The sequence below is a fragment of the Dermacentor albipictus genome, chromosome 1 (genome assembly GCF_038994185.2).
Source record: "Dermacentor albipictus isolate Rhodes 1998 colony chromosome 1, USDA_Dalb.pri_finalv2, whole genome shotgun sequence".
NCBI lineage: Eukaryota > Metazoa > Arthropoda > Arachnida > Ixodida > Ixodidae > Dermacentor > Dermacentor albipictus.
In genome coordinates, this window is record NC_091821.1 from 105,756,223 (window position 1) to 105,781,814 (window position 25,592).

General features: G+C 46.1%; 2 protein-coding genes across 2 annotated transcripts in view; one reads left to right on the forward strand and one right to left on the reverse strand.

The window, feature by feature from the left end:
* Positions 1–25,592, forward strand: part of LOC139055520 (nose resistant to fluoxetine protein 6-like) — a 94,282-nt gene that overhangs the window by 19,059 nt on the left and 49,631 nt on the right. The gene's annotated exons all lie outside the window — the stretch shown is intronic.
* Positions 13,689–25,592, reverse strand: part of LOC139055522 (uncharacterized) — a 69,773-nt gene continuing 57,869 nt past the window's right edge. The window contains exon 4 of the mRNA XM_070533034.1: positions 13,689–13,955. Coding sequence (XP_070389135.1) covers positions 13,940–13,955 — 16 coding nt within the window. The 3' untranslated portion in view covers positions 13,689–13,939. The remainder of the gene's footprint in view (positions 13,956–25,592) is intronic.

A 25,592-nucleotide genomic window follows, 5' to 3' on the forward strand; every position in this document is an offset into this window, starting at 1 on the left:
GATAGGAGGAGGAGAAGGAAATAAAGAGAGAAGACAGGGATGTTAACCAGAAATGCGTCTGGTTGGCTACCCTACTCTGGGGGCGGGAAAGAGGGAATAGAAAGATAGACAGAGGGAGGGGAGGGGGAGGAAAGCCGCGGTGAGCTCGCGCACCCACGCGAAGGGCCTGAGAGAGTCAAAGGCGTTAACATAGGTCAGTGGCCCTAAAGAAAAACAAAAGTGCCCTCATAGCTTTGTGGGCCGAAGAGCGATGGGGACGGTTTCAAGTAGCACCTGCACGGACAACGACCGATCGTCCAGTATAGTCTAAGCCAAATATAATATATGTATATGCATAAAACTCATACTTTCAGCCACCTCTCTCTACGCCTGTGCGGAGAGCACCATTTTGTGCGTGTCGACCCTTTCAAGAGATCGCAGGCTAATCGCGTTGCGATCACATTTTTATTGCGCTTATTTTGCTCATATCTCCTATCAACAATGCAATCAAGAACGAAGGATGAACACATTTCTTCTGATGTCGGTTGCACAGGTTGTTATTGCAAATACGAGAAAAGGGTCACAGCGCGTATTTAAAATTATTTCAAGAGTCGGAGGTCTTATTTAGACGCTGTTAAAGGTACATACACGGTTTTTATAGTACTGGCCTCATCGTCCAAAGGGTTGGAAGTGTCCGTGGCATTTTTACAACGCAAGCTTATCCGTCCACTGAGCATCGATCTCAAGCATCAACGTGAAGATAGTGACAGCGGAGGTACAGTTTTCATTGCGCCGCGCGCTTACGCGACCTTCTTTGTCCTGCGTTGGTCATCAAACGTCGTAGTAATTGTTTCCTTTGTAAGTGGGAAGTTGAGGTGATACTGGTTGTATTCTTGTTTTTACCAGCCATTACAGCATGGTCGCACGAAGCCCGATTATCACAGTTGGCAAAAAGAATGCGAATGCATAAATGTGGCCAGAAATTAGAGACGCGATCAAGCTTCGGCGATTACGGTACTGTCCTATGGAAAGCAACATCCCAAGAGTGTGAAAAAAAAACATTAAGAAAAGCCGTCGCTAAAATTACCGCAAAAGGTAGATACATCAACATGTCACACTCGTGACGAGCTCACTTCATGACGTGGAGGGCAACGTCCCTTTCTGCCTTGAGTGTTGCAGCGACTCTACATTGAGTAACTCTAACGCGCTCATCGATCTTTTGTTAAATATTTAAACAGTTGTGCCTGCGACAGCCTTTGTAATGTGTACTCTTTACAAAGTCATTAAGAACTGGAATAAATAATTTTAAAACGACGGCAAGTGCACCAAATGTACGGCAAATGCCCTGCACTTTTTTCAGGACTGCAACGTCTGCTATTGACATGCCCCGAAAGAAGTTTCTGGCACAAATGGCACTGTTCGCTCAAGCATTGCGGGGAATTTGTCATCTGTTTAAAAAAATAAAGAAATGATAGGTAAGGCAAGAGGCAAAATAAGAGAAAGGGCTTGGTGGTGCAACCCATCGCTCCATTTAAGGGGACGCTCATAGCACCCATGTACAAATACATCCATCCATGCATCCATTCATGCTGACTCTCTACTATACAGATGTACGGTTATACCACCGGTGTAACTAATGGGTCTCATTCACAGTACGCCATTTCGCTTATTGCCAATACCTGTATTCGCGATATTTTTGGAATCATCGTTTTGTTGCGCTGTGACAGACACGATGACATATACGAAGTTAGTAGAAAACGAGGAACACACGACAAGTAAAGCGAAAACTGTCAACTGAGTTTTAGTCGAAAAAAAAAAGAATATTGAAGAACAATTTTCAGAAAGAAAAATATTAAACACGCACACAAATTTGCCGCGTGTGAAGTGGGAGTTGTTTACAATATACCGCTCTCGTGAAATCGCGCTTATACGTTGGACAAACAAATCGGTGCTTAAACCAGATGCTCAGGGAGCATAGGCATGCTGTCAGCCTAGTTAATGCACTAGGAACTTGGCTACGCATTGCACAAGATGTGGTCGCGCCATCTTTTGACAGAACGGAAGTCCTACTCAGAGGCAAGAATAAAGTAACAAGAGCGAATATGGGAAGCCCTTTCCATGGTCGCAACGGGTGCAGAAGCTTGCGTAACCGAGCCGTCAGTGTCCCTCTCTCACCTTCAAACTAAATTCTTAAGATAATATTCCTCTTTATATACTCCAGCGATACGCCCGTCATATTTGCCTTTACATCCTTTTATCTTTCTTTTTTTTTGCGCATGTAAACTGCAGCTGCTATAGCATCTATACGGGAATAGATTCTTCTTTCTTGGCAGTTTGCGCTTCCCTTGTCGTGCGTTCCCTGTTTTCAATTAACTTCGTGTGTCACTGTGCCTACCACTGCGCAACAGAACTACGAAGCTACACCACTTAGGCCCTTTTCAAACTGTGCTTGCTTTCATTTTTTAAATAAATGTATTTAAGCACAGGTTGGTGCCTATGGGTGGCGCCGGCTACTCCTCTTCTCTTACGAGATAGTTATCGTCGGAAAGTTGTCAATAATAGCCAAACTGGACAAATAAGCACATGAACGAACATTCACGTACTAAGCCTCAGTACTGCAATATAAATAAATGTTCGCGCAACAGAAGGGTTCACATGGCATAAATGCTCACAAAACCGAAATGTTCACACGCAACACATGAGTTCCCACAGCATAAATGTTCACAAAACCAAGATGTTCACACAGAAGGTGTTGGGCACAGGGATGACGCACTCTATCTAAATGCAACAAATACAAATGCTCCATGAACACGAAGACACAATGAACATGTAATTTAGGGTTCCTGTTAATAATAACAATGAATTGTTTTCATTTCTTTCGGAAATTCGCGCAAGGACACAGGTCCGACCTACCGGTGTGTTTTTCGCACATTTGTTTCAAAAAGCGGAAAAGCGACCGACTTGCCATGGTTGACTGCGGGTCCTGATGCTGAGCACGGGGCCTTGGTTTCGATTGCGGCGGCCGCATTGCGTTGACAGCGGTATGGAAAAGAAACAAAGATATACGGAGAAAAAAAAGAGAGAGAGAGAGAGAGAGAGTTACCATAAACAGCAATTTGAGATAGGGTTAAAGATCCCCAAGAGGTAAAAATATATCCGGAAATCTACCTCTACGGTGTCTCTCATATTATAAGCACCGGATCTTAAAGTAAATTGGCACTATCGGCGAAGAAAAGATAAAGAAAATCGCAACTTGCATTTTGCACTGTGAGAACCGCCACGTGTAGGCAAGAAGCATGTTGTCCAGAAATAGCGGGTATGCGGTATACGCGTGTTGAGGAAGCCTTTGTGAGCGAGTGTGAGGCGTTGCCATGGATTTACTGCTTCATCACTGCTAAGACCTGTCACTCTAGTAATTGCCCTTTATCGACGCGAAAAGGAGTTTATTCTGTCTTGTTTCGTCTCGTGAAGCGCTCGGCAGTGTTTTGGGCGGCATAGGTATAAAATGTAGCAAGAAGAGCGGTATATGCAGTGCATTACAATCGGCACCATCCTTGAACCACTCGGGTGTTTTCTGCGGCGATAGCTATATATGGGCACTCCAGGCGCATTTTTGTCATGGGAGCCGGCGTAGCCGTGAGGTCTTGTATAAAGTCTAATGGCGATGAAATAGTTGCCGCGCGCAGTATGCTCTACGTGCAAGTGAAAGCGTGCGAGGGTAAGCCGGCGATCGCGGATCACACTTTACACGGCCGATAAAACTACTATCGTTACTTCGTACAGTTTGCTATCGAAATACATGCTTCGCCTTTCAGGTGAAACTGCGATTTTCTTTAGCGCCTGTTATTCCACTAAGTCCGAAAGATATCGCGAGGCTGGCTGTGTTACGTAGAAACAGCTAAACCCTTCGCGCAAGGTGCTCGCTGGTGTTTCTGTATGCACGCGACGCCAAAGCCCTCGCGCCGAGTCGCGGACAGACGAGGCCCGCAGACGATTACGCCGATTTGCGTCGCGGCCATGTCGACCCGCATGTCGCGGTCGTTGCGCAAGGCGTCCACGCACGCCTTACTAGGCGGCGCGCAGAATGCGTGGCGCGGGGCGCAGGATCAAAGGACGAGGACAGGTTGGCCCGCGCGGGACAGTTTCGCCTTTACCGTCGTCGCCAATGCTGCAGTAGCTGCAGGCAGCCGATTGCTCGGCTGCGCCATCCGAAGCGTGAAAACGGACCGCGTTGTAGCCGTGCTTCGGGCCAGACAAATGAGTTTGTTGACCTCGGTCAGGCCCGTGCCATCCGTGCTTTGTCTCGGGGCGGACAAAGAGTAGGGGCAATTCTCTGACCAGTTCGTTGACCAGTAGCCGAATAACATTCGTTTGCGACGCTCGCGCAACTTGCCGGCCTGCTAGGCGGAGCGGGGCGAGTCTGGGCGCAAGCACACGCGGGCTGTCGATCCAGTGACCACATCTCTGTGGTCGCAGAAATGAAGAAGCGTTGCTCTGTATGTAGCCGAGCATGCTAATGTTCGAGAGTGGAGATCACGAAACGAGTGCTTCCCTCATTTTAACCACGCACTCGAGAAATGAAGTCTGAGGCGCTCGATTACGTGAGCGAAAACAGCGCGAAACGCTTTTCCGTGGCAAGTCGTTGAAGTTGAAGTTGAAGCTTATTTTAAGGAACCAGAAAAAAAAAGAAATATAGGCGCCTATGGGACCGCTGAAAACGCAAAAACGGCTGACAGGACGCCTTACCCTGGGAAATCCAATTCACCCCAAAGTGACACAATGCTCAGTGTTACAATTTCATAAAAAGTGTTCATGGAGCACACAAACGCACAAAAAAAAAGCAAAACTCTGGTATCGCGTTCGCCATTTCCACGTGCACTGACGGAGCCGTGATAATCAGCGACTCCCCAGAGGCCCGTCGCAATTACCAAAAAAGAAAAAAAATCTCGAAGCAAGCCCTTAGCATCCTTACTGAAACCAGTACACGTTCCAGAGACCTACATCATGTGTACTCCGGAACATGAGTCCCTGGCGGGGAACGAAGCACTGACGCCGCAGCCCGAGATCATACAAGCCGGGCTTTCCTGCTAGAGGGGACCAGAAAGGCGACGAGACAGAAAGATATCCCCAAGAAATACGCCAGTATACTACAGCACCATAAACTCGAACGCAGAAGGTACCCCTACCTCACCGGAAACTCCACAGAGAAGACACAGTTATTTTAAGAAGACTGCAAACGAACTCTTTCGCTAACGGTATGCTTTTGCATAGGATATATACAATGCAATTCCCGTAACTCTGCAAGTTTTGCCGGAGTTCCGGACACCCTGCACCACATGATAATGGAATGCTCGAGTACCGCAGGACCCCTCGAAAACCGAAGATAAAAAAACAGCCGAATCGGACAAGATGGAAGAAGACAAGGAGGCCATGTGGGAGGCCATGCTGCCTTGCCCAGGGCTGAATGACCAGCGAAAGTTGGTGGGCCGGGCCAGTGTGGCAGCGAGAGCCCACGGATGCCTGGAATGAGGAAGTCGCCTACCTGAGGGCGAGAAGAAATCTTTCTCTCTATCGCTAGTTCATAAATAAACGTTTATCTCTCTATATCTCTTTTCTCCGGTAACGGCACTTACATTTCATGCCGCGCAATAACTACGCCGCTAGCATGGCTCATGTGCTCACCATGCTTCTTCAGGTTACGTTGGCGACCACATAACTCACATTACGAGCCCGAATAACAACGCGGGCATTGTGAAGCGTTGAACGGACTTCGCAATGCTGAGCTCGCATGTACGTCCCGCCGAGCATAATACGTTTTTGTGGTTTTCAGTAAAAATCATAGAGGAAAAAATACTTGGCACTGAAGAATTTGCATAAGCCCATATATTTATGCATTTTACAACATTATACTTTATGTACAAACGCTTGTATAGTTCATCGCGGTTGCAATATAAATCGAGCATGACTCTTGAAATTGCGACGCTTGAAACGTCGGCAAGGTCAGTTAATAAACATGCTGCCTCTTGTATATTTGCTACCGTCTGTAATGTTGACATACACACATCGACGCGCATATTCTTCGTCCATCTTGCGCATTTCAGTAAAAGTGATTTATTGTTCTTGTGTAATAAAGAATGAGCTAGTGGGAGAATAGTTGGATTATTAAGACTAATCTTTGATAAAAATGAAACTAGGGCGAGTTTGGAAGACTGCACGGTTGCATGCTTGCTATATAGCGCGTGTATTCGTTTTTTATCGGTGTAGCACTCATACTACCGCAGGCGAACGCGAGGCTTTTTAGGACCCTATTATCGTGACATCAGCAATTGATAGCGTTGTAATTAGAGACATATAAATTAGTTATCGAGGGAAATACACCCCATTAAGTTTCAACCTCGAGCCAATCCGCCCACCCTCGACTCCCCGGAAAAAATTGAGCGAAATAAAACGACCATCCAAATTAATGCGCCATCTGCAAATGGGTAAAACGTGTGGGCTAAGAGCATCTTTAGCCAGGCGCTGTGCTACACAAGACAGATAATCCAGAGCCGAATATGGAGTTAAGCAAAATCAGAGGATTCCAGACTTGAGAGATCATTAACTAACTAGCACGGAAAAGACATCGGACAATGGCGAGAAGACACAGGACAGAACGGTAGAGTTCAGCTTAATGTTTACTATATACAAAGAAACATAGGGTTCATGGGATGCGTGCAACCTAGACGCAAGGAAGACACCAATAATTTCTTTCCTTTTCCTTCTAACGTCTCGGAAGAGAGTAGAAAGAATGAACTTTTACTTGGAAAACAAGTCGGAAATTCTTCCCGAATGAGTGGGGCCCTCAGTCCTGGGGAGGTATTCTGTAAGAGTCCACGGACATATCCATTTCATCTGCTGTTGATGTTCTGATTGGCTGGGCTGCGCTCCGTGTCCGCAGCCGCGAGGCGCCGCAGTCAATCAGCGTTTCAGCAGCAAGCGAGATAATTATGTCCACTAGGTGGACTCTTACAGAATACTTCTCCAGGGCTCTGCTGTCATGCGCGACTTTGCGAGCCCGCTGAATCAGCCGCTGCTGATCCTGCCGGCTTGAGCTGAGCAGCACAGACTCCCAAGAGGGTAGGGTTGGGTATAGGAGGAACACCCGGGGGGTTAGAGCATTGCCATGTGGAGTGGTACACCGCGGGTTTGGTCCCACAGTAGGGACAATAGGAAGGGTATATTATTTGGGATGACAGATAGGTAGCATGTGGGAACAAGGAAAGGAATTGGTCCGCAGTTGCCGCCATGCAGGCAGCGGCATCTGCCATATTAAGCGCGGAAAAAAATCGATAGACAGGTTATTTTCCAGATACGAACACTCTTTCTTGATGACAGCCAGAGACGGGGTGCTTACACACATATCACCGGCTTTTTAATGCAAAACGCTACAAATATTTCCCTACCGATCTGCTTCTCGAGCCGCCTCAGTACACCAGTGCTTTGAAACTGCGCAGTGCACGAGCACCTACGGCAATGATCAGCCAGATGGCCACTATATGCGTTAAGAACTGACAGCTGCCCTATGTTCCCTCACAAAGGCACCCTCGCCTATAGTCAGTATATCTCGTTCACGCGCTGGCGTAAAGAGTCTCGCATATTTTTCCGTTCCTGTTGTCTACGCATGGAATGTTAATGAGACAGGATTTAGGACTACCGTAAGAGATAGCCGAACAAATAACACGAGCAGCAAAATGAGCTCATTAGATAACCGGTCTAACGAGCCTGCTCGTATATACTATATTCGCGTTTGCTGAATACCGGAACAGCGAATGGCAGCATGCGCGTGGTGCCCGCTCGTTATGCTTTATTTAACAACCATTATGATTGTTCTTGGGTTGCATGGGGTGTCGTCACTGAAAAAAATAAAAACGAAATAAGAGCGGGGAGTGAGGTGCTGAGGAAGAAAGAAGTCACTTATGGGCAACGAGAGCGGAAACTTCGCGTGCCAACAGCAGCGCCTTAACACACAGCCTAGCGAGTGGTGGACATAGTTCACAGTGATGCATACTACGATTTTGCATCATCATATTCGCCGCTCATTCGAAGCACATGTGTCCAGCTTCTAACCTATCTGGGCTCTGATGAGGTAGAACGTAGCAGCGCATGGGCTCCTCGCAACGCGTATGGCGACGGACAGAACTTGGCTGGGCGCATCGGCCTAAGCAAACCTTAGTACAGGTACGCATCTGTTAGCGTTAAATATGCCGTGCAATCTTCGTGGCCTTCCAACGGACGGTGTCAGCATATTTTAGTTACACACTCAAGCTGCCGTAGCGCCTCCTGGCCAGCGCTGCATGGTTCCCCATGCGCCAATATTCGTGCCGGCATCTTTGCACCTCTGTAGAACACGATGGTTAGGATGTCACTTTTCTGGACTCTTGTTCAGCTTAGCGCCACAACATGGTGGCAGTACTCGTCCCCGTCGGCGATATTTCGGTATGCCGAAAACGGCAATGATTTGTTGCACGGACAGGCTAAAGCTTTGCCCTACTCGGGATGCATCTTCCCACGTGTCTCGTACTTCATGAACTCGTTATTTGCAAAACAGTGAAGTCAAGCAAGGCGCGAAACTCATCCACTAGCTTTTACGCACAAAGAAGAAAAACAAAAGCAACGAGAAGTTCGGGGCATAGAAGCAGCACGGATAGCTCACTTGCGCCAGCAGGTTAAGGAAAGTGATCGCGGAGAGTTTACCATCTTCGCCGCCAGGCACTTGCCAGTGGGCACGTGAAGGCGTAGACTTAACGGCTTGGCCCGCTTCCCGCGGGAGCGCGCGGTGAAATCGGCGAATCCAGTCGGGGGGGAAACGCGAACGGCCGATCTCGTGCAAGGCGCCGACCGCGGCGACCCGCCATGTCGGCGGCCTCAAACACGCGCCGCCGTCGACAGGCTCAGCGTTGCCGCGAGCTGCTCGTGCGCCGACCCGGAAGCCGCCGGCGAAGGCCGCGGGCCTGTCTGGTTCCTGCAGCCGGGAAAGCGCGCTGGCCGCTGTTCATCGCCGGGCGGACACCCTGTCGCGTGCCCCAGCAGACCTCTCGTTTCGATTGGCAGGGTTAGCGCGGTGCGGCTGATAGCTATCTATCGGTTTTTGCGGGTGTGCTGATGCGGTCGCGGTTGCGCAGTCGAGCGTTAGTCTGATGTAACCACGCATTCCACGGGGACTTGCGTGGCGGCGCGAGTGCCTCACGGTGCTTTTGCAACGAGGCGATTCGTAACGCGCTGGCCTAACTTCCGCGGAAGGAGTTCAGTGTGTTGGTAGAACAGTGGAGTGCAGCACATGCTCCGGCGTGCCGTGATAAAGAAAGATCTGGTTTTTCTGCGCGGTCCGCCGCTAACTCCAAGTAGCGGAGCTGCATGGCTCTCGCAATCCGCGAATTGGGCCTGCAATATCTGCTTAAACACGTCCAATATAAACACGCCAGGGGAAGAAAAGGGAACACTTTCGAAAACAATGCTAAATTTATGAATCAATTACGCGCCACTCCGACAGAAAAAGTACGAGGAACGCGTCATGACGTGCGGGCAGCACTTACAGAAAAGAACAGACGGGATTCTCTGCCGCACTACTCGGCCTTTATGAGGCAGTTTTCGAGAACTATGAGGGAAACGACATAAACCTCGCTTTAAAGTACCGAGTGCTTATGCGACTGAACTTCATTGTTTTATTCTTTTACATTTGGGTGAGTGTATATACTTTTGAAATTTATTTTCAATCTTACTTTTTTTTCAATTTCAAACTTAAATGTGGCACACGTCATGCAGCATTAGTGTCTTATTTTTTTTTGCGTGAATCAGAATTCTTTTTTCATCGCTCGTAACGTCTTAGCCCATATTTAGATGGAATGATGCAGCACGCAGAAAGCGGGTGCTTCCAACCTTTCCTCCTGATCCACTAGCTTAATCTATCTGTCTGAGCGTTGTATGCTTTACAGCGCGATATTATGGACACGGCAAACACGATTTTATATCTATTAGGACATTATTACTTTGCGTAGTAAACTGTTCAGTTGTATAGCGATATTTCACGCTTAAGATAACGCATAGCAAAAAGGGCTAGAATCTTACAATTGGAGGTCGGCCGCCACCGATCGATAATAGTGGCAATGACTGCGAGCGAGCAACGGCGCTCAAAAGCGAGCGACACATGTTGAAACGAGGCAATGACGAATCAACGACGTGCATCATCTGAATACTGGGTACTTCCTCCTTCCGTAACATTGGGAAATTGCGTGCCTCGCCAGAATAGAGGCTGTTTAACCGTTCTCACGCTGTTTTCACGCTGTTTAATTTTTCTAATTACTGAAGCGCTACCGCTATCTTATCGCGAAGCATGATGCATTAATATACATGCACGGATATTATGCTGATCCTACCGAGAGAGCCAAGGGCACTGAGAAGAAACGTCCAAAGTCTCTACTCTAAGTGTAGAGTTCGTTGTTCTTGGCGGCACTACAGCGGTCTCCAAAGCTTGTCCAAAGATTGGTGCAAGAATGCAGTGCCTGTTTTATCAAGCGTAGCGTCAGGAATGTTGCCTTTCTATATGCTAACATCGCTTAGAATCAACTATTAAGCAAATGATGGTACAGGCTGTGAAAACGAACCACTGTACTATGAAGACAAACGTAATTCAACATTGTGGAGAAGCCGGCAACATACCGCGCATGTAGTCAACATTTCCAACAATTTCATATGTATCAATCAATCAATCAATCAATCAATTAATTAATCAATCAATCAATGCCGCAATGGCGGAATAGAGTGCAGACGCCGTACTCACCCGCACAATACGCTGCTGTACGTGTAAGTTGCCCGTGCGTGTTGTGCCAGCCAAACCTCGAGCTGCAGCGGCATCATTTGTACTATCTTATGCTTGGCCACCGTTACTCTTTGCTTTTCTTAAAACTGCGAAGGACCATTGTAGAAACACGAGCTGGTGTCACATGATCAAGGCCCGACCCTTTTCCGTTTACTATATGTCTAAATACATTGGAGCCCGTATTCACAAAAAAGTTTTTTACGCCACAGTGCCCTTGAAGAACAAAGAATGCAGTGGCAAATGCGCCACCTGTTTAGCTGAAAAAAATACATATAGATGCGGCAGCCAACGGGGTTCGCTGATTTCCGTGACGTCACGGCGGAGGCGAACTTCCTTCGACATCGCCGTATTCAGGGACTACGTTTTGGAGCGTGGAGACCGAAAGGATGGGTTCAGTGTGGTATCCTGGGCTGAGCTTGTGATTCTCGGCCGAGTATATAACTGTTCGTAAATCGCAAAAAGAATAGCCAGTCAATCATCACGTTGCACATATTATTAGCGAAGGAAGCCGGCCAATGGTAAACAGCACTTAAGAATGAAAAGCTTTTGTGAATTCGATCGAAGTTAACTATGTGCGATAAGGTTATACATGGGTTATATTAGTTTACCATGGATTTAGTTATATAGTGTACAATACTGCTTTAGTGTGTTCGTGCGCATTCCTGGTGTAACGCCTCTGTGCCTGTGAAGTTAAGTCATTGCATGCACCATGGCTTTAAACATCATGTTGATGCCATTAGGTGCTTATAAAACTAAATATGCGAACTTTACACTGCTTCTGAATTGGTCGATCCGCTCGTCTGCGGAGCTCAATATATGTTGGTTTTCCCGAACTCTTGTCCTGTGCTTTTCCTTTCCAGTGACGCTCTGACGAAGAGTAGCTAGCACCACTAAAAGGCTTCAACGTACTGTAGGGTGTTACAATTAAAAATAAACAAAAATAAAACGGAGCAGTTCACACACAGCATGGCTATAAATTGGCTAGATGGAATATGACGATAAAAAAGAAATCAACGTCCAACGAACGACTAATCGCTTTGACGTAGCTAGGGATGAATCATGGCAAATCATTTTCAGCTCAGTGATTTCGGACGCCGATGGGCCGTAACCACCTGCACTTTCCTGAATACTTTGTGGAAAGGAAGACGAAGTGATTATTTCATAGAATCAGCCTCATTTTTTAAACATCAATGGTATAATGGTATCGCTCACGTTTCGCTCAAGTTGTTTTCGTACAGAAACTATTGGACCCATTAAATGCTCACCTATACGAGGTGGTCTTACTAAATTCCTCTGTTCCAGGCACTAAAAGGGAATTTGATGATATTTTTCCAAACATTGCTAAATATCTGCCCTATCAATATCTGAATGGCACTTTAGAAGACCTTACACACCTGGATACAAAGGCCATGATGGCAATGGATGCTTTTGTCTCTGAAGAGAAGGCAGGTGTGGGCATTGAATCACCGTATATAAATTGATCTTTTTCCATTCGGCTACCTGACATAAATCCTATTCTTCGGGGGCACTTATCGCAACTGCCTTAGCTTTGCGCAAATTACAATCACTTCTGTCATCAGTCGTAATTTTAACAGATTGTCTGTCTGTTTGTTCTTCACTAACCACGTCCAAATTGTCAAAGTCATTAGAAACTGTCTATTCTCTCCTCCCACGAATTCACGCCTCGTTCGTTTAGTGTGGGTGCTAGGCCACAAATATCTAGCCCTAAATGAATATGCAGATGCACTTGCAGTAGCACTCCACGATGGTCCCATAATCCCCATTTTACCTACGACAGCTGTGATATTGTGGCACGATTCAGAAAATACACTACTGCAAATAACTTCTCTAAATCATTGTTGTCATCATCTAATTTCCAGCATCTCCATTTTTACTGGAACAACAAATGGTGCTCCATTAGAAAAATTCAAGCAACGATTACGAGACTACGGTGCCGAGTCCTCCAACTGAACTTTTACTTCCACAGGTCTGGTCTGGCTATATCACCTTCGTACAGCTAAGAAAACTTCGGCACATTGATATAGATTGCAAACGAAATTCTATTTTGCTTCCTCTACCCGTTACCCCCTCCACCCCCAAGCAGTGGAAGACGCTGCTGTCCAGCTCCCCCCCCCCCCCACTGGACCAGATCATGTTGGTTGATAGAGTGGTCACAGCCAAGAAGGTGCATGGATTCCCGTGAAGAGGGAATCACTCCTGCAAATCAAGTCATCCTGATGCTCATTAAGGATGTTTCTTTTTTCTCTCTCTCACCTTCGTGTCCTTTATGCAATGAGAGTGAATCTCTGCAACACTTCTTTTTGCTATGCCGCCGGTTCATTACTGAAAGGAAAAGATTTTTAAAAGAGCTCTTCCAAAACCTTGGCTTGAATTTGACTCTTCCAGTAATTCTTTCCTTTTGGGCTACCGTGCTGGGTTACAGCCACAGAAACGTTTGTGAAGCCATCTGCATCTTTCTGCGCGAGATAGAAAGAATTGCATTCTAAAATTCTTCTTTATACTTACAATTCTCGCATAATTTTTACTGCAAAACCTGGATTTTGATCATTTATATCCGTAGCAGTAGACATATTAATTCCACTTTACAAGATACTTATTTTATTTGGCCTTATTTTACTCAAAAACAAAATTGATAACAGTTTTTTCACCACCCGATTCATGGTCGATCCCCCAGAGTGAGTTGCGACATTTCACTAAGGAACAAGAAGTAGTGGAAGAAAGAAAACGCTTGTACCGTTGCCTCTATTTCTTTTTTGTTTCCCTGCGATTACGAGAGCTGCCGCTCCCCTCTTGCGGCAATGGATGAAGGGGTGCGCAGCCTTCAGGTCGGATAACGTCCAGAAAACGTGGAAGCTCGACAAGTGACACAGACAGCTAGGCAACTGAGTTATGCTCAGACAGCTATGACTCCTCGGGCGATGACTTCATACTCCCGATGAGTAGAACAGCAAAAAAGAAGACTTCTGTAGACGTCATCGTCGGCAAGTGTTTCTGCTCTGAAGAGGGCATCGCGGCGCTGGCCGCACACTGCATTCTTCGTGCCCGTGGACCCCACGACCAATTTGCGGTTCCTAAACAGGCAGTTCATCTCTTCGTTGCTCTAGAAAATAGCACCAAATGAGAATTAAGACGTGAGGATAAGCTCGCGGAAAAATGTCCTAGCAGTTGACATGTTACATCGTACGGCCTACAAGGCCTACGTAATATAACTAAGCTCGACAATGTAAAGGTATGATCAATGATTCCTACAGACGATGATGGTACCGCGGGCGTCATTTATGACATTTCCTCCGATCAAGAGCTGAATTTGTTAAATGGTGCAAGCCCTACCTTTCTGCGTGGAACTGTCTACAGTAGGTGCCTGGACTTCATCTTTGTTTCACGCTTCTTCACTAGAAAGGCTAGGTGGTTTTTGGATATTGAAACATGGCGAAATGACCACCTCCCGATTTATCTCAGGATTGAAGGGCCGACAGACTCCAAGTTACACGGCGTCATGCGATGTAACGACTGGCCGATGTTAAAACCAATTGTGGAAGACGGATGTCATGATGGCTTATCCTCAAGCCTATAAGACACTATAAACGGCGCCCTAGAGGTTGCCACGTATTCGCTTTCGAGAACGTCTACACACACCAACTACGACAGTGAGCTGGAGCAGCTTCGTGCAGAGCGAAGCTTCTCCAGTCGTGCGCAGCGAAGATATATGCGTACAAAGTCCGTACATAACTTGAGGATGGCCAGACGAACTCAAAGAAAATTCAGCGTCGCATGGACAAAGTCGCATGACACAGATGGATGTCGTTATGCGGGTCTTTGAATGCAAGAGTACATTTCTATCACATATGGAGAACTCTTCGTGGTCTCCGTGGAACCTAGCAGCAGCGCCACCCTTTTAAGTCTTTGGCCCTTCACGAATCATGCAGAGAGATTGATGTCGCTGACGATTTCTGCAGAAGAATTGCTGGCGAAACTGGTTCCGCTGAACATCGACGCTCGACCACTCACCAACTTCACGCGAACCCCACTTGAATAGTCCTTTCACTAAGGACGAACTCGAAGCTGCACTTGCCTTGTGCAAGTGTTCATCATCGCCAGGACCCGACGGTTTAACCTACTGTATCCTATGTAATCTTGGCGAAGAGGCTTGGAAAATGCTCCTGCTCTTGTTCAATACCTCCTGGTAGACAGTCACGGTTTCCCAGGAATGGAAGACCAGTCGCCTAATTCCCCTGCTCATGCCTGACAAGTCACCTGTAGACATTGCTTCATACCAACCGATTGCTCTTGCTAGCTGCATCGGAAAACTAATAGACATGATGGCTCTTGCACGATTAGAATGGTACCTCGGACGTTACGAGGCATATCCAGACGCAATGACCGGTTTCAGGCGTGGCCGTTTTTCCATGGATAACGTTGTCGATTTGGTGACGTACGTCGAGCACACGAAGTCCTGCAGACGGTTATTGCTGCCTTATTTTTCGGTTTTAAATGAGCATACGATAATATAACACACGAAGCGATCTTCAGCACGTTAGAGGCAGTAGGACATGGCGGCAAGATCTACTTCTGGATTAGTAGCTACCTACAAACGAGATCCTTTTTCATGAGGATGACCTAAGCTCCCAGCATTACAGTAATCGTTGGATCCCTCAGGACGTAGTACTGAGCCCAACAATCTTCAATCTAACACTCATTGGACTCGCTGACATCCTTCCATGCACCGTTCGGTTCTCCATCTATGACGGCGACATTTCTATTTGGACGTTGGGTGTGACGTAACTTGACCTTCGAGCGTGGCTTCAGGAGGCAGGCACTTTAACATCATCCTACCTTCGGGAACAAAGACGTCAAATATCAGGAAAGCAATGCCTCCGTATATGATATCCGCCGACGGGCAGTTGATCTTGTACAGCACAAGTCACTAATTTTTGGAAGTGGGTATTGACAGAGATCTCTCCTGGGCCCCTCATGTGAATTATGTGAGAAAACGTCTGACGGCAATTTGCTATATGTTTAGGTTCCCAGCAGGAAAGACCTGGGGAATGTCAATACAATATGCTGCTACTGTACAGAGTCCTATTTAGTGGGTTCCTGCAGTACAGCCTAGCGGTCATCTCCAACTCCTACTGAACTAACCTGAATACAGTCCGAGGTATCCGAGCCCAAGCCCTTAAGATATGCCTTAGTTTACCGCGGAGCACGTCAACCACAGAAGTTATTGCAACCGCTCAAGTTTACATTATCAGAATGCGAATTACTATTGAAACAATGCGTGTGCACTTAGGACACTTCGCCCAGGCCTCGTATACCCACCACCTCGCACGTCTCCCAGTAGAAACACTCCACACGACATTCAGTTCAACTGTTTTCGCACATCGTACCTCGCTTACGTCAGGGTGTGCACCTGCGGTAAGACGCTCGATTCCTCCATGGTGTGCGAGCCGTACTCAAGTAAACCTCACGATCCCAGGACTTCATAAAAAGTCGGACTTACCGTCGTTTATGTTCAAGCAACTTTGTTTACTCCTCTTGTACGACAAATACAGCCACTGTACACACGTCTATACTGATGGCTCAACTACATCAACCAATTCCGGTGGCGCTGTAGTTATGCCGACAAGGGGAATAACACAATGGTTTAAGACTTCCCACAATGGTTCAAGACTTCTCATATCACTACCTCTACAGCTGCAGAGCTCAGGGCTCCCCGCGGCGCACTTCATGTGATTAATGCAAAGAGCTCTGGAAAATGGGCAGTCTTTTGCGATTCGAGGCTGGCCTTGCAATCTATACAATCGTTCCTCAGACTTGGAACTCACGATCAATTGACGCGCGAAATCGTGCAGCTTATCCATCATTTGAGAGGAAAAGGCCATGGTATCTCTTTTCAATGTATACCAAGCCATTGCAGTATCATTCGTGATGGCGCAGATAAGGCAGCTCGGACTTAAACCAGGAAGACGGCTATGTCCCTCTTTCCTTTCTCAAGGACAGACGCTGCAAGACAGCTTCGCATTCTAGCACGCACACTCTCGTTAGCCGAATGGAATACCGCGCATACAAGGTGCACCAGACTGCACGGACTAAACGCTTCTCTACAGCTCGGACCTCCGGCCAGGGTGTACCGACGCGAAGCGTCGCTTCTGTGTCCGTTGTGGTTGGGAGTCGCCTTCACGAAACCTTATTCAGCAGTAATTGGAATGGCTGTCAGTCCTGCATGAGATGTCTGCGGCTGCGAAGAGAACATTGACCACCTATTGTGCCACTGTCCTCAATTTGAAGAAGCCCAAAGTCAGTCTATGTCCAAGGCATTAAAGAAACTACATGACCGTCTTCTGAGACTATCATGTCACAATAATGTTCATCTGACAATCTGTTCGTCTCCTGAGCGTAACAGACGGTACTAAAACAACCGCCCCAAACGATCATTGGCTCAGATGGCATTGAAGGCCTTTGTGCTTTCTGAGAACGTCTAGCTTGCGTGAGCGCCTTTGACTCTGTAGTGCTGTCCGTGTTAGTCTCCTCTAGCCCCCTCTCCCCTTTTTATCTATTCCCTTTCTCCCTTCCCCCAGCGTAGGGCTTCCAAGCGGACTCTTGACTGATCAGCATCCCTATCTTCCTCTTATGTTTCTCTATCTCATGAGTTTTAATTAACGGCGTGTATTATCTGGAATACGTAGGCGATGTTACGCAGTGTAACCGTTGAAACCAATGTGCTCAAATAAAAAAAAACATTATGCTGCGAAGATTTACTTCTTCCTGCTGAGGAATTCAATCCCTCAATCCCGCATTTTTCCTGCTGATATCATTGCAGCAAATGAGTACCTTTTTATTCTGGCAGACAAGTTCTGAGGTACTAGTCTGTAGCGTTACTCGTCTGAAGGAAGACTGAAAGACCGTTACTCGTCGGTCGTCTGAAGGAAGACTGAAATGTGTAGTCGATAAAACATGGTATAAGGCTTCCGTATAGGTTTAAGCGTTAGGCACTACGATGGACCATCAATGCGCCAGCCCGTATACGTGGCATCTACAGCCTCACTTTTTTACCTCGTAAAAAGACCCTGGCAGCGTCCACCGAAGGTGACACGCTCGCCATCAGGGAACTCGCATATTTTTAGACGCCATTACCGCGTAAACTCCAGTGCGCGTTCGCACGCTGGGCAGCGAGCGCGACCGGCTCTCACAACCGCTCGTTCGTGATACCGCAGCCACGGACTTCCGCCATCCCCTGCTTTGCTTATATTCGTTTTCGAGTTTCCATCTGTGCGCACGCTTCTTGTCTTCTAAATATGTTTGTTGCACGGATTGCAGGCTAAAAAGAAAAAAGAAATATGCAGGCGGCGGCAGCTAGATGTAGAATGCAGATTGCTGTGGTTCCTCTCAGATTCCAGCAAGCAGAGCTGCGATGAAGGCGCTCGCACCGAGCATGGTGCCGTAGAACGAAACAAGAAAGAAATGTGAAGGAAATTCGACGGTGTCGAGCATTTCACTGTGCGCGTGGTTGTGGAGAATGTGGAGCGGAAAGTGATACGCGGCCGCCCTCTCGAGGTCTGCTACAACGTTGACTGCAGCGTGGAAGCAGAGGAGGCCCCTCTGCGTGTAGAACTTATGCGGCACATGTCGCACCGCTGCAGCAGCTTTCTCGAGAACGCAGTATCGCCGCAAGATCATGCTTTGCCTGGCTATTGGTGTTCGGTGGTTCGCTTTCCAATCGCGCCATTAATGGTACGGGTGCTCGCTCACCTTTTCTAGAAGCTTACTGTGGTGTTGTATATGACCTCCACATGTAAATCGCACCAGTAGCAAAATTGCTTAACGCAAAGGCGACGGTTTTGTAAAGGATAGTCCTATTCAGCTGGGAAGAGAGGGAAAAGGAGGGAGAGCGGGAAAGATGTAACGATATGTCTTGTTACCTGGCGTCCGGCGCCTGCTGAGTGATATGCCCACCATTGCGAATGGCTGGCATACACCTTTACGAACAATTCTTGTGTAATAGCTTTTCATGAATGTGGGCCCTGGGTCGTTATTCACGAAAAGCTATTACGCTAGAATTGTTCGTGAGAATAAATTCCAGCCAGCCCAGTTGCTGGACATATTAGCAAAAGCGGCCGATAACTGGCATAGAATACTTACTTGTGTTGTCTCTTAATGACCGTGGCAAGAACTTGGACTTAAGAGGAAGCTTTAGCTCCGGTGCTCCTATATAAATACATGTAAAAGGAGAAATAATTTTCCTCGGCAACCACTGCACGAGATTTGACGAGGTTTGTTGCATTCAAAAGAAAAACCTAAAATCTAGTGAATGCTTGTTTTGAATCTTTAATTTAGATCACCAATTTTTTATTAAAAATTGGCAAAAATTGTACATTTCCTGAAAACGAAACTATCAAGTTTACAAGTCCGTAACACGGCAAAAAAAATGATATCAGAATTCAGTGAATTGTATATAATAGTACATCCAAAGCGGACCAAATTGATATGTCACACATGATTCTCAAAAAATTGATTAATATGGAAATACAACGTTTGCAAAACCCTTGTACACAACGTAACGAATTCACGTAACATATCAAATGACATATGAAATTTGTCCGCTTTCAATGATCTAGTGGATACCGTTTACAGAATCGCGATATCTGCTCTTGATAGAGTTATTAATTTGTAAACTTCGGGCTTCTATCTTTTTTAACTTCCAAATTTTTGAAAAGTCTTGTAACAAAATTAAAGCCCTAAATCGAAATTCCGCTACCGACAGTCACTAGAATTTAACTTTCTCTCTGAAATACCACAAATTTCATTAAAATCAGCCCAGTGCCTATCTCAGAAAAGCGCTTCTGCGTATTACATGTATTTGAATGGGCCGCATCGGAGTTGGGCCCGAACTAAAGCTTCCTCTGAAAGCGCTCGCCGTTAGGGCCTGACGCGTTGTGTTTGAAGACTACAGAAACTCGCAAAACTATTGGGTAAATGTCGCGTACTCCTCAATTTACAGGGAAGTAGCGCAATGTATGTATTCGTACTGTTCCAAAACCATACAGGATATACACCTGCTGTGCCGCACGATGTGCTGTACAGGAAGTGCAGGGTATCCCGGCCACGGCGGCCGCATTTCGATGAGGGCTAAATGCGAAAACACCCGTGTACTTAGATTTAGGTGCACGTTAAAGAACCCCAGGTGGTCAAAATCTCCGGAGTCCTCCACTACGGCGTGCCTCATAATCAGAAAGTGGTTTTGGCACGCACAACCCCATAATTTAATTTTAAGGAAGTGCAGGTGAATATGTTCTAATCTGCCTGCGTGTTGGTGTTTTATTTTAGCCATTCTTTATCGCTGTGCTGTATCACGAATAAAGCAAGAATTAACATACAATGTTTTGATACGCTTAACGGATTTTATATATATATATATATATATATATATATATATATATATATATATATATATATATATATATATATATATATATATATATATATATATCCCTCGGGGGGGGGGGGCGGCAACGCTGTCTTCGTGATACCGTGGACATAATACAGTGTCGCGACACATCGCAACCACCAACGTGTGCACCCTTTTCCCTCCCGACTGCTTAAAGAAAAAGTGTTCTGTAGTTTCATTCACTCTGACAAAGGCCGGCTCATGAAACTTTAGTAAACTATTTTTTGTTGGCTCTCAAACGTGTCATTCCGTTTTTCGCGATTATTTCGTCAGACTGAGCGAACACAGTTTTTCGACTATCTATTTCCCTCTCTCTACTATATATATATATATATATATATATATATATATATATATATATATATATATATATTCCTTTGCCTGCGCATAAACAGAGTAAGAAAAGAAATATTTCTTCACAGTGACATCTCCTTTTTTAAAGAAGACTTCCTGGACAAACTTCATTGCATCGAGATTCAAGGTAACGTTTTTCGTTTTTCGATAGAAAATCATTCAGCCTTAGGAAAATATGTAGAGAAAATTTGTTTGAGAGATAAGAGCACTCGTGAAACCGGGATACGTCAAACTGGGGTTAGAGCGGATATTAATGCTTAGGCGGTCAAGTACCAATGCGCGCAACCTGACAGCTTTGAATGGTAACGCTTGGCCTCAAACGCCACCCTTTGGCATATCTCATAGAGTTCCCCAAGGCAGCGTCCTCAGTGCTACCTTGTATAATATTTTGATGCCACAGCTGCCTTCAACCCTTCCTCCGCCGTTCTCCATTAGTATATATGCAGATCATGTCTGCATATGGATATCCGGATCGGATCCGACCATTATGCAGCCGCAACTGCGATCTGGTGTTGGTGTTGTGTACTCGTTCTTTCCAGCTCGAAGTATGGAATTATATCGAGAAAAGCCTGTCTTTCCTTATTTCACTGGCAAACGACTGAATGACTTTATGCTTCCTGCAAATGGAATGTCCATTCACTGTGCCAGTCATCACACATACATCGGAGTGGTTCTTTATGCTTAACTTTGTTGGAAAAGTCACGTGGATAAGGTTGAAGAAGAAGCGAACCGGATCATTCGTTTCATGCGCTGCTTGTCTATAGGCCTCGATGGGGAGTGTCATTTTATCTACGAAAAAACGCTGGTCGCGTTCAGCAGTGTACGGCTTATCGTTTGCCAGTGTTCAAGAGTTTATCGTTCACCCGGGGAGCCAGTGCGTAATCGATTATGGCTCATAGTTTGAGGGTTCGACTAGGCGTGCCGACTATAAGCTCTGCCTATCTGGTGACTGCTGAGCCACACGAACCACCCGTAGCTACTCTTCGAGCAGGGAGAAATCTACACATTTATCTCGTATTTTTCTTCGATCGTCTACTTGAGACTTAAAAAAAAAAACTTATAGGGTTTGATGTGCCAGAACCACGATCTAGGGTGGATATAAAGTGGATCCACAGTTAGGCTTCCCAGTGAATATCCGTAACAGCCGCGACATGACCTGAGTGATCCATCACCTGAGGTTATAAGTAGCATATATAGGCAGTTTTCGTTACCATATCCGTCGTGCACCTTTGCCTTGTTGTGAATGCGGACACTCGTGGAAAAATGCAAAACACTTCCTAATGAGTGGTATCCGATACAAGCCACAACACAGAACACAACAGCAATCACAACAGCAATCAACCAACTTGATGACCATTGTCTTAACATACAAAAGCTTATTGGACCTGCTATATAGCTGAAGTGCATCACTTAACCGATGATCACGCTTCGTTCATTTAAGAATTTACATTTGCACTGAAGCCGGTGATATATTGTACTTGTTGCCAACATTTCCAATTCACAATAAATAAATAAATAAATAAATAAATAAATAAATAAATAAATAAATAAATAAATAAATAAATAAATAAATAGTTTGGCAGAAACTAACTCTAGGTGGCAGTCAACGATAATGCGTTTAACATTGACTCGATAAAGCGACGCAACATATCCGCATCTTCGAAACGAGTTATGCATGAGGGGCTTGCCGTGCTTGCCGCACTTGCAGCGCACCTAGTGGCCCGTACTCGGTCACCCGAGTTGGCTGGAAGTTCACTAAAGAGCGGCACATTCCCAGTGCATTTGTTGTGCAGCTTGCTAAGGCATCGGGTTGCAGTCCTTGAGGAAACCTTGTGACGTGGGTTCCATTCCGCTGGGCATCTGAGAAATTTAAACGCATCTTTCTTTATGTCGTTGTGGAGTGGGAGATTGCCAGTGGCACATGCCTAATTACAAGTTGGCGTCAAAGATGTTCGTTGAAGAACGGCGCACGGCTATACTGGTATATACCCATTGACCCAAGTTAGCATCAGAGAGGTTCATTGAACACCACCACAGACCGAGTGGCACATACACTGTGCTCCATTTCGGTGTGGAAGTGTTTCATTTGACCATGGTACATCCAGTGACCCAGGTAGGGGGAAAAAAGGGTAGAGACATAGATGCATAGAAATCTACCCCTGGAAAGTACGTGAAGTAGCCCAAGGACGCTAACGCATTAATATTACACCGAATTGTGTTGGCGCGTTCTGACTGGCGCGTCGTACGGCAGTTTTAATGCATTATCATTCTTAGGGTACATCACGCACTTTTCGGGGGCTATCTATCTATCTATCTATGTTTGTATATAACCGATTTCCTGTTAACCTGGGTCATTGTGCTATCCATGGTCGAATGGTTAGAGCATCAGGCTGCTGTGCTGAAGGAACAGGGCTCGAAACCAACCGTTGGACAAACTTGAGGTACTGAGTATGTGGTAGTGTGTACGTGTGTGCCAGTATACAACGACCCTCTTTTCCGCCGACATGGGTCGTTGCAGGTGCGGTGTTAGGTACGTATCGCTCTTCGTTGACGCCGAATTGGAGCACTGGATATGTGCCAATCGGACTATGCTGGTTTTCAGTAAGCCCCTTTGGTCTTCAATGAACTTGGATCACTCCGTATAAACAAGTTGGCGTGTGCCTCTCTATAACTATAAAAAATCCTTTAAATTTCTCTGGAGGGGACGGAATATAGAGGAACGACGGTGGAGACACCTGTCACCTGTCAAGTCGTTTTTAAGCATCAAATATCACTTCATTAATTTCTGACAGTTTTTTCGTGGAGCCGGCCGAGCCACACATGTGCCTTTTGTTCCCTCTGTCCTGTATTAACGCGATAACGTGAAGGGCTCCGTGTCGCGAAAAATCCGGCGTCGGCGTCCGGCGTCCCGCGCCTGGCGTCGACCGTTGTTTCGGAAATAATCATTATGAACCACGCATACTAAACCACGCAGGCCCTCCGTGTAGTGCAAAGACGTTACTGAACTAATTGAATTTCTCAAAATAAAATGCGCCAGAAAAATTGTAAAGTACGACTTACACACAACCAACGGACATGATAGAGTCGGATTGTAATTTGAATATACCAGAAAACATAATTCTGTTACGCGGAAACTCAAACACCAACCCCTTTCGACGCGATAGCGTTTTTCAGCTGCCGCTTGAGGCCTGTCTTAGTAGGAGCGCCGCGGTACCCTCGGTTCCTTGCAACCGTCCAAAAAAGAACCACAAAGCTCGCCTTCGTGCAATAGCATTCGCCGCCAGCGTTTCCCGGTAAACATTGCGGTTGCATACGCTGCAGTTGCCGGATAGCGTGAGAAGAGCTTAGGGATCTTTGAAAGCCATCGCGTTCCACTGGTAAAGGCGAAGCTTAAGCATCCTGCAAATTTTACTATGTCGCTTCGAATGAGGAATCAGTTGATATTGAGCACATTGTCCTGTCCGTTTTTCACTCGTCCCGTCGTATGCGCTGTTTCGTCGAACATCGTATGATTGTTAGCAAGGTATGTACGAATTTTCTGTTGAGATAGTGATTTGTTTGATTGGTTATATTGCTTGTTTGTTTGTCTTAATGCAACGCATTCAGCATGCAATAAATTGTTCAGACAAAGTGCAAGGCTCTCACAACTTGACACATGCCTTGAGCAGCTACAAATTGCCTCGTTGCACTCTTTATCAAGCTCCTGATCAGCGCATGGCACGCAGTCAGCTTTTCACGAGGAAGACCCCAACTGCCCCCCCGAGGGGATTTTCGCATTCCCTTTCCGTGGAGTTGCGTGACCGAGTAGGCCGACCCAGTTGCACAACTTTAATCCCGGTCGGTAATAAGCAACGGCCGCATCACCAAGTGGCGAATGCTTCCTATGGTGCCGTCACAGGGAGCCGCGAAGGCTTGAAACTGGCTTCCTCGCAGTGTTAGTGCTTCTCGATACGCATCCACAAGATTGTACAATATGGTAGGGTTGGTTGAAGGCTCATCCCCGCAACCATGCCACAAGCGTAGAGGTCAGAGGAGAAAAAGTGGTGGGGCGATGTTTCAGAACACCATGGCCATTGTTTTGGCTCCAATCGCCAATTGCCTGAGTTCATTGGCCTGAGTCAGGTAGTCAATATACATCTTACTGCATTGCTGTCTACTTACATCAAGCTTCCACAAACCAAGCTTGCTTCCCTTTCTTTCTTTCTTTCTTTCTTTCTTGCTTGCTTGCTTGCTTGCTTGCTTGCTTGCTTGCTAAGGTCGCAGCTCGCTCAATCAAAAACGGCAGAACAGTACGTGAATGCAGAAGCGGAAGTTAACGGCAGCACATAGTAATTATAATGCGCCAATCTAACAAACAAAGTGCGTTTGTTGGACTGCCAGCCTCAGACATGTGCAAAGGGCCAGACCCACAATAATCGGAAGGACACGCAGTTTAGTTTTGCCAGCATTTGACAGCAGTGGCACTTCTATCACAGATATCCCAGGAAAATGATAGCGATTGCCATGGCATGCTAAGATCAGCCACTAACGACGTATGTAGCGGCAACTCCGGGCGCATATAAGCCACATATCAATCTTTATTCAATCAATCAATCTTTATTATTGCAATTCAGATTATTTACAGCGTCGAAAATATACAGACGAATATTGGGCAAAACGCTATGTCGGCTGTGGGTTAGTGTCGCGTTCTCTAATTCGTACAGCTGTCGCATCAGATGTGGATGCGGTTATAGGTGTGAGTGACTCGCATTTCTGCTTCTTGGTTCGTCTTTTAATGCGTTATTCTTTGCGTACTTCACGCACTTTCTGAGGACTATGTATGTATGTATGTATGTATGTATGTATGTATGTATGTATGTATGTATGTATGTATGTATGTATGTATGTATGTATGTATGTATGTATGTATGTATGTATGTATGTATGTATGTATGTATGTAT